Genomic DNA, 15,000 nt, shown 5'->3' on the forward strand with positions numbered 1-15,000 from the left:
GACAGGCGAGCTTTGTTGTTAACTGTGAGATATTACGATTTATATGTGATATAAAAAGTTTTAAAAAGTTGTGAAGCGAGCGACCGCTTCTCTGAAAAAAGCCTTTTGTAGACACACGGAAAAAGCAAACACACATACATACATAAATACATACATACATACATACATGTTCGCTTTTATATTTATAGATGTTGAAAACTTATGATTTTGTAAACATACACATTGATGCATGTTGCAGACGACAGACAAGAGGAAATCTTCCACAATTTGTCAATATTCTAGATGCTAACTCATATTAAAAAAGTAAGAGTTATTTTCCTTAGTTGGTTTTTCCTTTTAAGTGTTTGTTTTAAAAATATCTACATATTAGTAAGCTGTCGAATTAGAATAAATTGTAGCGAAATATGTTATTTTACTGCCAATAACATGGTACAAAAATAACAAATGGAAATTCTTGAGTACGAATCAAAGGTTGATTAGTCAACTTTAATACTATTTAGGTCCAACTTTTAAAATCTCATAAGATAACTATATATGTTATTGCCAATAACATGGTACAACAATAATAAATAAGAATTGGCTAGTCAGAATCAAAGATTGATTTGTTAGATTAAATGCTATTTAGGTCCAACTTTTAAAAATTCACAAGATAATTATGTTATTGCCAATAACATTGTACAACAATAGCAAATAAAAAATTGGCTAGTCAGAATCAAAGATTGATTTGTTACATTAAATGCTATTTAGGTCCAACTTTGGAATTTTACATGATAATTTTATATGTTATTGCCAATAACATGGTACAACAATAACAAATAAAAATTGAACTGTTCGACTGGCATAATTCTATATACAAAGTAAATACCTAGTTTCGTATGTTTGTCTATTTAGTTGAAATACAATAAATATTGGACTATTTTACTTACATCCAGTCCGTGTAAAGACGCATTCGGACCATTTCATTTCTTGACTCCCAGCTTTACTATTCAGGATTATGGCGACGTGGAAACGCTTGACATCAATTGTTTTGTGTAGTCTCAGCACATAACTTCCATTTGCTATGACAGTAATCGAGTCCATCTTGTCCTAAGATATAGTCAAATTAAATTTAAGGATGAGAAAAAAAAATAACAAAAATTCAAGGTGTGTTCAATAAGTTTCCAGACTTTTTTGTACAGGCATCTAAAATTGTTGAAAAATTGAAAATGCAGTATGTTATTGTTATACATCCTATGAGATGACTGATCAATTTTTATGATTTCAGGTTCAAATGAACAGTACAGCAGGAATTGGAATGCACTCTACTAAAGTCTGATTGTCACAGCTGGTGGATTTCAAAATTGCAATCTGGACGTGAGGACAATTTAGAAGAACGATATGCAATAAAATTCTGTTTTTATACTTAAAAAAAAAAAAAAAAAAATGCCACAGAAACGTATGGAATGCTTCAGACTGTTTTTGGACCATCTTGCATGAATCGAGTATCAGTTTTTGAGTGGCATAAGAGATTCAAGGAAACCAGGGAGTCTGTGGGGGATGATGAAAGATGTGGAACGTGTAAGGAAGTCAGGATATCAGAGTTGATTGGCCAAATAAAGAATTTCCTGTCTAAGGACTGTCGTGTGTCTATAGAGACAATAAGAGCCAGGTACGTCCAAGGATGGAATACTGTTGCCACATCTGGGCAGGAGCTGCTAGAAAGGACTTGGCCTGCCTTGATAGAGTTCAAAATAGACTTCGTAGCCTCGTAGGAGATGTCCTTTTCTCTTCCTTACAACCTTTATCTCACAGAAGAGATGTTGCGAGTTTGTCTCTGATGTATCGTTATTTTCATGGAAAGTGTTCGAATGAGCTTCAATCTATGGTCCCCCCTCGCCAAACTTTCACAAGAAACACTCGTCTAGCTGTAAACACTATCAATAATTCCTCCCACTCTTTATCTGTGCCTAAACCTAAACGTAGATTCCATGAACAAAGCTTTTTTCTTAGAACTGCACGCCTGTGGAATTGTCTTCCGTTTTCCTGCTTTCCGGCTGACTACAATATGGTTGTCTTCAAGTCTAACGTAAATAAGTTCTTGATGAGCCGTTCCATATAAGTTATCAAATTTACCAAATTTTCATTACTAATGATTACTATAATGTCCAATTTCTACTGTACACTCTTTAACCCTTATCCTTGAGTGGCCTCTTGGCCTTGATAATGTGGTGATGTCTATGTAAAAAAAAAAAAAAAGAAGTGCACAGTTTTATGAAAACTGAATTAAAATAAGGTCAGCTAGAGAAGAACGAACAATAGCAATTTAAAAACAGATTGAAAAATAAGTTAGGTCGAAAAATAGGTTAGTGAGAATTCTTTGTCTGCAGAAATGGTTTGGAAACATATGCCAAACCATGCATGTTTAGGCCATGTGGGTCGATTACGTTGACAGACACACATATGACATCAAAGCAGAAATGAATTCTCAATATAGGAGCTAGTTCAGTCAAAGAAGAGGGCAATTGGGCAGAGAGAGTAGTCAGCAAAGGCAGTCAGAGGAGGGTCCCTTTAGAAGCGAAGGGTTAGAAGATTAAATATGTAGAAACGACTTTGAATTCCTGGATGTCATCATCATTTCGACCGGTCAAATGAAATCGATTTTTGTAACTGTTGTCTTCGTGTTATCTTTCTACAATTGAAGGTACCCATCTGAGCAATGTGTCCCCCTCTCCATAATAATTAATGATTATCTCCCTTTCTTGTGTTAAAAGAATTGATCAAGCCCTCTCCTCACTAATTGTTATGTTTGCAGGTTGAACCAAATAACGTATAAGGCAATACAAATGAAGACTCAACAAACAAAGGTAGACCAATAAGAAGTGTATTAGGAAAAGTATATTTACAGTATATTTACAGATTGGTTGTCAGGTAAGAGAGTCTTAGCTGGAGAACATATCTGCTCTCAGCTCGGCCTTCAGTGGCTTCTGGTTAACACACACTCAGACTAACCAAGTCTTGTTATTTATGTGTAATATTATCCACATATGTAAATGAGTGGGTGCCACCACAACACTAATATATGTGTTAAAAAGAAACATCCACAGAACTGCCGCTGATTGATACTACTATTTGTTTGAAGATATATTCAATTATCTACAAGGCAATGCAATAGCTATTTATATAGATATTGAAATAGACACAGTACATATGTTAGAAACGAATTTGTTTTGTAATTATATATAAAACTTTTTTTTTAACCAATTGTGTATGCTCATAATTTTCTATCGATTGATTACACCCACGTATATACTATTTTGTTTCCTAAAATCAAAGAAATATTGCAAGATTAAGGGCCACCAAAGGGATGGGCTGAATAGATAAGTGTTGATACTAATGGGGCAATCTCATCAACTGTAAAATTGGTCCAAGATCATGGTAAGGGGTGAAATTTATTCCTTAAGCACATGGTGGAAACACATCATTTAGTATTGAATTTTGGTTTTGTTATTTACAAATATGCCTTAAACTTGTTTTGCAGCTAACCTTGATTTATCATTTTCCTGAGTCCAACATGGTATGATGATTACATATTGGTTCAACAATGAGTTTGATTTTTGTATCGTTCAATTTTGATTTTTGAATCGTTCAATTTTGATTTTTGTATCGTTCAATTTTGATTTTTGTATCGTTCAATTTTGATTTTTGTATCGTTCAAGTTTGATTTTTGTATCGTTCAATTTTTATTTTTGTATCGTTCAATTTTGATTTTTGTATCATTCAATTTTGATTTTTGTATCGTTCAATTTTGATTTTTGTATCGTTCAATTTTGACTTTTTGTATCGTTCAATTTTGATTTTTGTATCATTCAATTTTGATTTTTGTATCGTTCAATTTTTATTTTTGTATCGTTCAATTTTTATTTTTGTATCGTTCAAGTTTGATTTTTGTATCATTCAATTTTTATTTTTGTATCGTTCAAGTTTGATTTTTGTATCGTTCAATTTTTATTTTTGTATCGTTCAAGTTTGATTTTTGTATCGTTCAATTTTTATTTTTGTATCGTTCAAGTTTGATTTTTGTATCGTTCAATTTTTATTTTTGTATCGTTCAAGTTTGATTTTTGTATCGTTCAATTTTTATTTTTGTATCGTTCAATTTTGATTTTTGTATCGTTCAATGCCATCAGAATGAATAAAGAGTATGACGACCGTTTTATTTTTTTTTTTGAGAGATAATATCATCTATTTTGTATCTTCTGTATCTTTCAACCTAATTGTAAACAATGAAAATGTTGAAAATGTAGAAGATTTCAACTACCTGAGTGCAGTTTTCATAAAATAGATGACACCAAAAAAGTAAGACAACATATTGTAATGGCAAAGGCAGCAATGATTGTGCAAACTAATATCTGGAAAGACAGATCCATTTCACAACGCATAAAGAAACGACTCCTGTAAGCTGTGGTATTCTCAATAGCAACATACAGAGTAGAATGTTGGGTCTTGAAGAAAGTCGATAAGAGGATAATTGCTGCTTTTGAATTGTGGTGCTACTGTAGACTTCTTTGTGTAATCTGGGTGGACAAACATACAAACGGATTCTGGGTGGACAAACATACAAACGGATTCTGGAGAAGATTGGACCATGCCCAAGACTGCTGGATACTAGTGAGGCAATCTCATCAACCGTAAAACTGGTCCATGGCAGGTGCTCGTCTGAACTCCAATCTCTGGTCCCTCCTCGCCAAACTTTCACGAAATCCACTGTGAAAAATTTCCCCCACTCCATATCTGTGCCTAAATCAAAACGCGGATTCCATGAACAAAGCTTCTTTCTTAGAACTGCACGCCTGTGGAACTCTGTTCCGTCTGCCTGCTTCCCACCGGACTACAACTTGGATGTCTTCAAGTCCAATGTTAACAAATTCCTAATGAACCGCCCCCTTAAGTAAACACTTCATCAAATCTCCACACTAACGTAATGTACTTGCAATAACCCTTATCCCTGAGTGGCTTCCGGGCCTTGATAAGTGGTGATCACTGTGTAAAAAAAAAAAAAAAATGGTGCAAGCACATCATTTAGTATTGAATTTTGGTTTTGTTATTTACAAATATGCCTTAAACTTGTTTTGCAGCTTCTCTCCCTCATCACCATCCTATATATGTACCCCCATCTCTCTAGTAAATATGAATGCCCCTTATGCAACACTGAAAGGCACCCCTAGGGGGGGGGCAACCATAGTTTATTGGAAAATCCATTCTGTTACTTTTTTACTCATATCATGTTTAATGTTTGTGCAAAATTTCAAAAAAATTCCAAGGCATAGTTATTGAGAAAGGTGCAGACAGACAAATGGACGAACAGACAAATGGACAGACAGACAAGGGTGAATTTACAGGTCCACTCTCCTTTTGTCGGGGGACCAATTATTTATCAAGACAGAGTTTAAACAGAATAAAATCAACTGTATCATTCCATTACAAAATCAAAGGATTTCACAAAGTCACAATACATTGTGCTGTCATAATAGGCCATCTCTTACTCTCTTTCTTTCTTCACCCTCATTTGCCCTTCAGTCTATGCACAACTATGTTTTTTAACATTTTATAATAAACTAGGGGGGGGGCACCCGGATTTTTCCAATCGTAAAATACGCTTAAATATGATATTTTAATTTGTCCAGATTTCGTATATATCATTATAGTGTCGTGATTTCAAAAGTAAAAAAAAAAAAAATAGTATTTAGGTGCCATTAGCTAGAATCGAAACCGAAAACAAAACTGTAACATTCAAAGCTGGTGACGTTACCACTCTACCAACATGACATGTATATGAACTAAAAAAGTAAACAAAGAAGAATGTACAAAATGTATAACGATTTTTTCAATTTTGACTCCTTTTTGACCCCTTAAAAAATATTTAAGCCGGCTAAAGACCCATAAAAGAACAGCCCATAAAAAAAAATCCAATCATTTGAGGCCCCTAGCGCCGTTCTGCGACTTTTAGTTTCAGAAGAGATGGAGTTTGAAAATATGAAGACAGACAGACATAGTGAGTTTTATGGATTAGATTAAATTAATGTTTGTTGCTATTCATTTGTAATTTTATTGTTTTTTTCCTATATATATGCAATAATTTTATAGAAACATGCAGAAATGTAAATGTAATGTAAACAAACATCTAGCTGCCCAACTGACCACTTAGGGAAGAAGATGGGGGGGGGTACTTACCTCACAGTCGACAACTAAAGCATCCGTAAAGGTTTTCTTCCCATGGCACCATAAAATGGTAACATTGGTTACAAGAGGTTCCGTAGAATTGCTTTGTCCGTGAGACCAACTGATTGACAAAACGTGTGGATCTTTCGTCTCTTCAACTTTCACGTTTTTCACTTTTTGGGGCACTGATAATTAGAAACGAAAATACTAAAATAAATAAATTATGCTTCACCAGTGTTCATCGTAATCTAAATGAATTGTAAAACTACATGTCTAGATATCTGTTAGTCTGTTAGACGAAAACTGACGTCTAAAATAATTTTTAAAATGTTTGTATAGAAGTCGCCTACAACTGTAATTTAAATCATACAAAAAATCGTATAAATTGTTGATAAAGCTTTAAAAATGTAACAGTTTCATATATTTCTTTCAAGTGGTGTCCTGCCTAGTTCAGACATTGATAGCTATGGCTTTCCATCTATCTCTCTCCCTGGAGGCATTTATGAATTCATTGTTGCTCATCATTCAACCCCAATCACATTGTCTTTTTTCGAAAGTATGTGATGTATTGCCCCAGCTTTCTTTGCAGCTACACAGACATTAGGTTGCAGTTTTTTTTTTGTTTTTTTTACATAGGCATCACAACTTATCAAGGCTAAGAGGCCACTCGAGGATAAGAGTGTACAGTAGACAGTTGGACAATATAGTAACCGTTAGTAATGGAAATTCGGTAAATTTGTTAACTTATATGGAACGGCTCATCAAAAACTTGTTTACGTTAAACTTGAAGGCAGCCATATTGTAATCAGCTGGAAAGCAGGAAAACAGAAGACAATTCAATAGGCGTGCAGTTCTAAGAGAGAAGCTTTGCTCATGGAATCTACGTTTAGGTTTAGGCACAGATAAAGATTGGGGGAAATTATTGATAGTGCTTTTTGCTAGATGGGTGTTTCTTGTGAAAGTTTGACGAGGGGGGACCATAGATTGGAGCTCAGCCGCACACTTGCCATGAAAATAACGGTAAAGCAGAGACAAACTCGCAACATCTCTTCTGTGAGAAAGAGGTTGCAGGGAAGAGAAAAGGAAATCCCCTACGAGGCTACGAAGTCTATTTTGAACTCTGTCAAGGCAGGATAAGTTTCCTTCTGTCTGAGCAACGCCCATACTGGACTACTGTACTGACCATTGTACCCAAAGTGATCTTCTGCCCAGCACAACAGGATACGAAACCATGAATAGAATTATTCCTGATTACTGTATTACATCAGTCACCAGCTTTCCATAAGATTGGGGGGAGGGTGAAGTGGATCTTTGACCTTGCCCACGGGTTTCCCACAGACTAGCAGAAGGAAGGAGGTGCCTAACTTTTCCTTTGACAGTAGTGCTGTCCTGCTACCCTATACAGCACCTAGTATTTTGAAATGTTCACACATCTGGTATTAGCCAGGCTCAGCGTTGCTTAACTTCAGTGATCAGGCAGAAACTGGCGTGTCAACGTGATTATGCCGTTATTTAAATCAGTAACACAACATTCTATTTTGAAATATTGTATATATAGTACAACGGGTGAATCCCAAAGACATTCGCTATGTGGAACTCTCTACTGGCAAAAGGAAAATTTGGTCATTCTCACCTGTACTATGTTAATGTTGAGGTGGTACCCCTACAGATTCTGACAATGGACTATTCCTGACGTCACTTCCTGTAACCAGTTTCTGCATGCAAGTAGTCTGGACTTGAGACTCAAGGGGAGTGCGTCTTAACCTTAATTTGTCCTTCAAGTTGAGTGGGTTCCCACCCAACCAATATATGTTTCTGTATGTTCTGCTAATAATTTTTTCATTTCACTGTTTCAAATCCTTCTCGTTCTTTTTTACACATTTAAACCACAACAAACTGGCGACGAGGTTTCGAAAATTCATGGGGGAAAACCAAATTTCAAAATACTCCACTGTTCTGACAACAAACTGCTACGAAGGAATCCCTCCCCACACACACCCCCGAAAAAAAACAGTTGACGGTAATTCAAAAAGAATTTACACACGGAAATTCACAAGCAATTTGAAACAAAAAAAAAAACAACAAAATTACATTTTCTTGAAATCTTCAAATATTTTCATAAACTATTGCAATATTTTTGTCATGCTGGGTTATTCCTTCCTTTCCACTACAGGAAGATGTGACACAAGGTCAGAAGTTGGGGAATGGGGAAGAGTAAAAACAGTTCCCCTACAGAAGTAGCACTCTGGCATAGCAAAGATGGAGTACTGCTGCCACATCTGGGCGGGGGCTGCTAAAAACAGCCTATCCTGCCTTGACGGAGTACAAAATAGACTTTGTGGCTTAGTGGGGGATGCCCTTTTCTCTACCCTGCAACCTCTTTCCCACAGAAGAGACGTAGCGAGCCTGTTATTGTTCTATCGTTATTTCCATGGCAGGTGCTCGTCTGAGCTCCATTCTCTGGTCCCCCCTCGCCAATCTTTCTCAAAAAACACCCGACTAGCTGAAACCACTGTCAATAATTTTCCCCACTCTTTATCTGTGCCTAAATCAAAACGTAGATACCATGAACAAAGCTTCTTTCTTAGAACTGCATGCCTGTGGAACTCTGTTCCGCTTGCCTGTTTCCCTCCCGACTTCAACCTGGATGTCTTCAAGTTCAACACAAACAAATTCCTGATGAACCGCCCCCCCATTAAGTAATGACACCTTACCAATTCTCCAATACTATTGCTACACCATCCCTTTGATTACTGTACACACAATAACCCTTATCCCTGAGTGGCCATTGGGCCTTGATAAGTGGTGAACTCCATGTAAAAAAAAAAAAAAAAAAAATTGCCTGGAGAGCTCAGTAGGTATTCCCCGGTCAGGGCACTTCGTGAAGTAAACAATGAACTTGCTCAACCTGAAAAACGGGTGGCAAAGTCTGAAAGGGTGGACCTCCTAGGTACTACCCAGAGAATATCTCTGTCCGACAGATAGTGGGGTCACATAAATGGTATCGCCCAAATCATAATCAATAATTGACAATGTAGATTGAAAAGAAACTTAATCAGCCACAGAAGACAGTGTTCAATCACCTCTACAGACGCAACCCATAGTCCTCTAGACTGACGGATGCCAACAACGGTGTAGAGTGCATCTCACGTGACAACTCCTGTCTTTAAAAAAAAAAAAAACATTTAGACACCGAAATATAAACAAAGACAAAATAGTTAATAATAAAATTTTAGAAAAAAGATTTATGGATACTTTCTTTTTAGGAATTACCCATATGCGGAACCCATTACTATGGGGTTGCTTCCTTGAAGGTTACAACGTCGGCATCTTCAAAAATTTTCATAAACTATTGCAATATTTTTTGTCGTGCTGGGTTATTCCTTCCTTCCCACCACAGGAAGATGTGACACAAGGTCAGAAGATGGGGAGAGTAAAATCAGTGCCCCCTGCTGGCAAAAAGAAAAATTGTCCGTCCTCACCTCTGCTATGTCGACATGTGCGAACGCAACATGAAAGCTTGTGGTATTGACCCTATCAGTTGGGAGCCCAAAGCTAAAGTCTGCAACATCTGGAAACTAATGGTATCCAAAGGCCTGACCACTGGGGGTAAGATCCATTGCAGAATGGGGAGGGGGGGGAGACCAAAAACTATTCAGGAAGGCCAGTGTCAACAAAATTCAAGAGACCTTCAATACGATGCACTGACCTTCACCTGTGACGTCTGCAACTGACAATGTACCCATTTACAATGCCTCCCCACGGGACAGAGTTAGACACCAGGGTCGTTTTTTAACGTGGAGAAAAGGTACAAAAATAAAAAAATTGTCTCAGTCGTGAAGGATTGATCCTCCACTGAAAGAGAACAAGAAATGGAAGTGCAGCATCTGAAGAACAGATACTACACTTTTTATTTATTTGCTTCCCCACTGAGCAAATTAGGCAGGAGGCCGTTTTTTAATGTGGAGATAGAGGGAAGGGGGAGGGAAAGAGGGGATCCAGCTCCCGAGAGGTGGGAAGTGGGAGCTGGATTAGAAACTGTTGGTATGAAAGGTTGCCCCTTCAGTGACCAAGGTCAGATATGTGGGGTTACCCCCCACATATGGTCTTTGCTAGTCATAGCTGGTCTGTGCTAGTCATAGCTTTGCAGCATCTGTCGGAACAGATGGTATTTATTTGCTCCCCCACCGAGCAAATTAGGCACAAGGCCGATTTTTAATGTGAGGAGTGAAGGGAGGGGGAAGGGAAAAAGGGGACCAGCTCCCGAGAGGTGGGAAATGGGAGCTGGTTAATGGTCAGGCATGTGGGGTTGCCCCCACATCTGGTCTTTGCTAGTCATAGCTAGTCATAGCTTGCAGTATCTGTCGGAACAGATGGTATTTATTTGCTCCCCCACCGAGCAAATTAGGCACAAGGCCGATTTTTAATGTGAGGAGTGAAGGGAGGGGGAAGGGAAAAAGGGGACCAGCTCCCGAGAGGTGGGAAATGGGAGCTGGTTAATGGTCAGGCATGTGGGGTTGCCCCCACATCTGGTCTTTGCTAGTCATAGCTAGTCATAGCTTGCAGTATCTGTCGGAACAGATGGTATTTATTTGCTCCCCCACCGAGCAAATTAGGCACAAGGCCGATTTTTAATGTGAGGAGTGAAGGGAGGGGGAAGGGAAAAAGGGGACCAGCTCCCGAGAGGTGGGAAATGGGAGCTGGTTAATGGTCAGGCATGTGGGGTTGCCCCCACATCTGGTCTTTGCTAGTTATAGCTAGTCCTAGCTTGCAGTATCTGCCGGAACAGATGGTATTTATTTGCTCCCCCACCGAGCAAATTAGGCACAAGGCCGATTTTTAATGTGAGGAGTGAAGGGAGGGGGAAGGGAAAAAGGGGACTAGCTCCCGAGAGGTGGGAAATGGGAGCTGGTTAATGGTCAGGCATGTGGGGTTGCCCCCACATCTGGTCTTTGCTAGTCATAGCTAGTCATAGCTTGCAGTATCTGCCGGAACAGATGGTATTTATTTTCTCCCCCACTGAGCAAATTAGGCACAAGGCCGTTTTTAATGTGAGGTAAAAACCAGCTCCCCTAAAAGGGGTCACTCTGGTTACCAAAAATAATAATTGTCCCAGTATAGAGGGTTTCCCCTCCATTGACTGGTACAAATTATCTTAAGTGCAGTATCTGCCGGAACAGATGGTATTTATTTGCTCCCCCACCGAGCAAATTAGGCACAAGGCCAATTTTTAATGTGAGGAGTGAAGGGAGGGGGAAGGGAAAGGGGGGACCAGCTCCCGAGAGGTGGGAAATGGGAGCTGGTTAAAGGTCAGGCATGTAGGGTTGCCCCCACATCTGGTCTTTGCTAGTCATAGCTAGTCATAGCTTGCAGTATCTGCCGGAACAGATACTACACTTTGATCTTGGCCAAAAGGCCAAGAAATTGTAAGGCTTATCCAGCCACAGAAGACGGCGCAACCCCATAGTCTTCTTGACTGACGGATGGCAACAACATATCTCGTACAATTTATCGCCTTATTGTTTTGTTTTGTCTTCTTACCTGGTCTGTCTTGATTAAACGTTAACATCGAGTAAGGCGAGTATCCGATTTCAGTCTTTGCTCGAATAAATATGGATTTAATCCGAAAATCTGGATCCGCCATCTTCAGGCAATTCTTATTGGCACCAACTCTTTTTATATTGCAATGAAAATTTTCCAGAGGCAAACAGTTGGAAATTTCATAGAATTCTGTCTTGGCCAAACTTCCCTGCAATGGCTAAAAAAATAAAAATAATTAACAAAAAAAAAAAACAAAAAAAACCCCAGAGTGAATACACTTCTTGATATTCATTTGCTCTTGAGTATTTTGATCTTGAGTATAAAAAAAATACATCACCGTATTGAGACAACCACCTTATTCACCTGATCTTGGTCCATGTGATTATTGTTTTACTTTTACTCAAACCACCATAATCATCATCTGTTTTATGTCTGTTTTACATGATGCCAGGCGTTGGACGACTTTAAGTGATTGATTTCCAAAGTAACCTCTTCTGGCCAGGTCTTTATTTGTCCCTCTTTCTCTCGGTTTTTATTTATTATTACTTTCTACCATGTTTTCTTTGGCCTTCATGAATCGTGAATCGTTTGAGGTAAAACTAGAGTCAAAGATATGAAGTGGAAGAGAGAAAACACAAAGAAAGAAGGGGAAATCAAACAAAATGACGAAAAAAATAAGGTTGTAAACTTTAAGCGTATTGAGAGAAATCAATCAATTTTTAAAATAAAATCAGATTTAAAAATGGAACTGGTTTTCCCGAATTTAACGAAAAAAGCGGAAATTTTTTATAAACTCTTATCTCCCCCTCCCCCCTCCACAAAAACAAAAATTGTGCGTAAGTTACATAGAGGCGAGATGCACGCATACACATAAGAAATGGCCAACAATTTAGAGATTATAAGAAATTTGTGATCTTTAAACTTACTTTCCAATAGATGGTGAGGCATGTTCGATTTGGCAGGGGGCATTTGTATTTCACGTAGGCGCCTTGCAGAATGACAGGACCAGATTTTAACGCTAGAAAAGAGAGGATTAAAAAAAAAAAAAAGGATTCGTCGTCGTCATCATCATCATCATCATCATCATCATCATCCGTTTGGTATACTTTTCCTTTAAGGCCCATCTCATAAAAAAAAGGGCACTTTCAACACACCATAGTATATCTTCTGTTCTGGAGATATTAATGTTTGGCACTCCTGCATGACAGTGGCATGAGTCGACTGAAACGAGTTATCATTCTTTGAATGAGAAACGCCCCTCTACCGGCCGTTCAGTAAACCTCAAATATAAACAAGTGTCTCCGAGAACTCAAAAATATAAAATAACGAAATAAATAACACAAAAATATAGGAAAAAGCGAAACATTTATAAATTGTTTTTTTTTTTTTTTAGAATTATTTGGGTTTTTTTCTGTAAGATTGTATGAAATGTAGCACCATTTGTTTTGTTTTTTGTTTTTGTTTTTTTTTTCACAATAAGATTGTATGAAAATATATCAAAATATATTTTTAGCTTGTCAATGTAGCAAAATATAATTTTAAAAACATGAAACATTTATAGAGGTTTTTGCACGAATTTTTAGAAAGGTACAAGTTATCGACCCCTGTTCTTTGAATGAGAAACGCCCTCTATCGGCCGTTCTTGAAACTAAAATACACACATTGCCTCATGACACTGTCGTACAGAAGTTCCTAATGCTTTTCCAATGAATTATGTTTAATTGTGCTATCATTTGGAATGGTTAGTTACGTCTTATCGAAGATGTTCTACGCAATGCCCTGGGCATGCCCTGCCCAATGCGTCCAAAACGTTCTTGGTATACCCAAATTAATGATGAGGACTTATCGTCACTTGTAACAATATGGCTGTCTGTGAAGGTTGGGGAGTTTTAACTAATTTTTTTGTTCAGGATGCAGGTCTCTATCCCCCCCCCCCCCAAGTTAACAGCAGCGTGTGGATCCTCTAGTCCCTGTTGAATCAAGTGACGAGGACGCAAGCGACGCAGAGAAATAATATAAGTGGATCATTTTTCGATTTTTTTCTCCTCATTTTCGGGGGTTGAAGTTAGGGTTAGAGTTGGGGTTGATTTTTGTCTGAAATCTTTAGTGTTAAGTAGGTGGGAGGTGGTGCTGGGGAGGAATAATGATTTGCGACGGAAACGGTTAGCAGATTCTTTTAAAGCACAACGAAATCTACAAAAACAAGTGAAGCATGCATGGTCCCCCGTGAGTGCACAATGAACGAGGCATAAAAAATGACTAAGTTCAGCATTTGCCCCCCTTTTGCCCCAAAAGTCCCCAGGCAACTAAAAATCCTGGTGAAAATGAACAAATGGTGCCGTTTTAGGTCTTAACATATGTAAATTTGAGTTTTGCACCATGCAAAAAAAAAAAATGACTAAGTCTATCATTTGCTCCCCTCCCCCATTTAGCTCCAAAAGTCCACAAGGCCTTAACATATTTAAATTTGAGTTCAGCACCATGCAAAACTGCTAAATAGACATACACAGAAAATTTTGGACAAATATGGTAAAATAGACCCAAAAATGGAATGTTTTTATTAGCCCTAAAAGAGCCCCTGGGGCACACCCAAGAGTTATTGCGAAGTATAGACAAACAAAATTATATAGAAATCAGTTAGTTACAACTTTTCAGAAAGTTTGATAAAAATCCAAGGCATCAATTTTTTTTTTAATAAGCACAAAAGTGTCAATTTTAGCTATTTTAACCCAAAAGGGGGGGGGGCAACTGGAGTTTTCCTGGAAAATCCGTTCTGTTACTTTTTTACTCATATCATGTTTAATGTTTGTGCAAAATTTCAAAAAGTTCAAAGGCATAGATATTGAGAAAAGTACGGACAGACAAAGGGACGAACGGACAAAGGTGAATTTACAAGTCCACCCTCCTTTTGTCGGGCGACCAAAAATATATTTTTATCTACTAGTGTGAGACGGGCCTTAAAGGAAAAGCTCACCATCTGTTTAATCACGTTTAACCATACAATTATTTTTAAACAGAAAAAAAAAGCTATGTAAGGTTTTTCTTACTTATATCAATATAGTTTTTTTTTTTTTTTTCACAATTTATCACAGACTATTGACAGCAATACGAGGTTAATTTTTTTCCCTTGTTCTGCGTTATTTTTTAAATCTATAAAAGTGAAAATGTTTGTGTGAGGACAACTCAATTTTTTATCTACAGACTTGAAATTTAGTATATAGGGTATTCAGACATGAGCAAAACTTTTTAATGGAGTTTCAT

At 37.7% G+C, this 15,000-nt stretch overlaps 1 protein-coding gene and 1 pseudogene across 5 annotated transcripts in view; both read right to left on the reverse strand.

The window, feature by feature from the left end:
- The window catches only part of LOC145259083 (uncharacterized), a 202,858-nt gene that overhangs the window by 22,099 nt on the left and 165,759 nt on the right, over positions 1–15,000 (reverse strand). For all 5 annotated transcript variants that reach the window (XM_080116719.1, XM_080116723.1, XM_080116722.1 and 2 more), the window contains 4 exons: positions 12,666–12,757; positions 11,740–11,956; positions 6,211–6,383; positions 927–1,086 (listed from right to left, as the gene is read on the reverse strand). In XM_080116719.1, the coding sequence (XP_079972845.1) occupies positions 927–1,086; positions 6,211–6,383; positions 11,740–11,956; positions 12,666–12,757 (642 nt within the window). The remainder of the gene's footprint in view (positions 1–926; positions 1,087–6,210; positions 6,384–11,739; positions 11,957–12,665; positions 12,758–15,000) is intronic.
- LOC145259357 (U2 spliceosomal RNA) lies at positions 11,463–11,626 on the reverse strand (annotated as a pseudogene).

The sequence above is a fragment of the Euprymna scolopes genome, chromosome 34 (assembly GCF_053919585.1).
Source record: "Euprymna scolopes isolate OS-2025 chromosome 34, ASM5391958v1, whole genome shotgun sequence".
NCBI lineage: Eukaryota > Metazoa > Mollusca > Cephalopoda > Sepiida > Sepiolidae > Euprymna > Euprymna scolopes.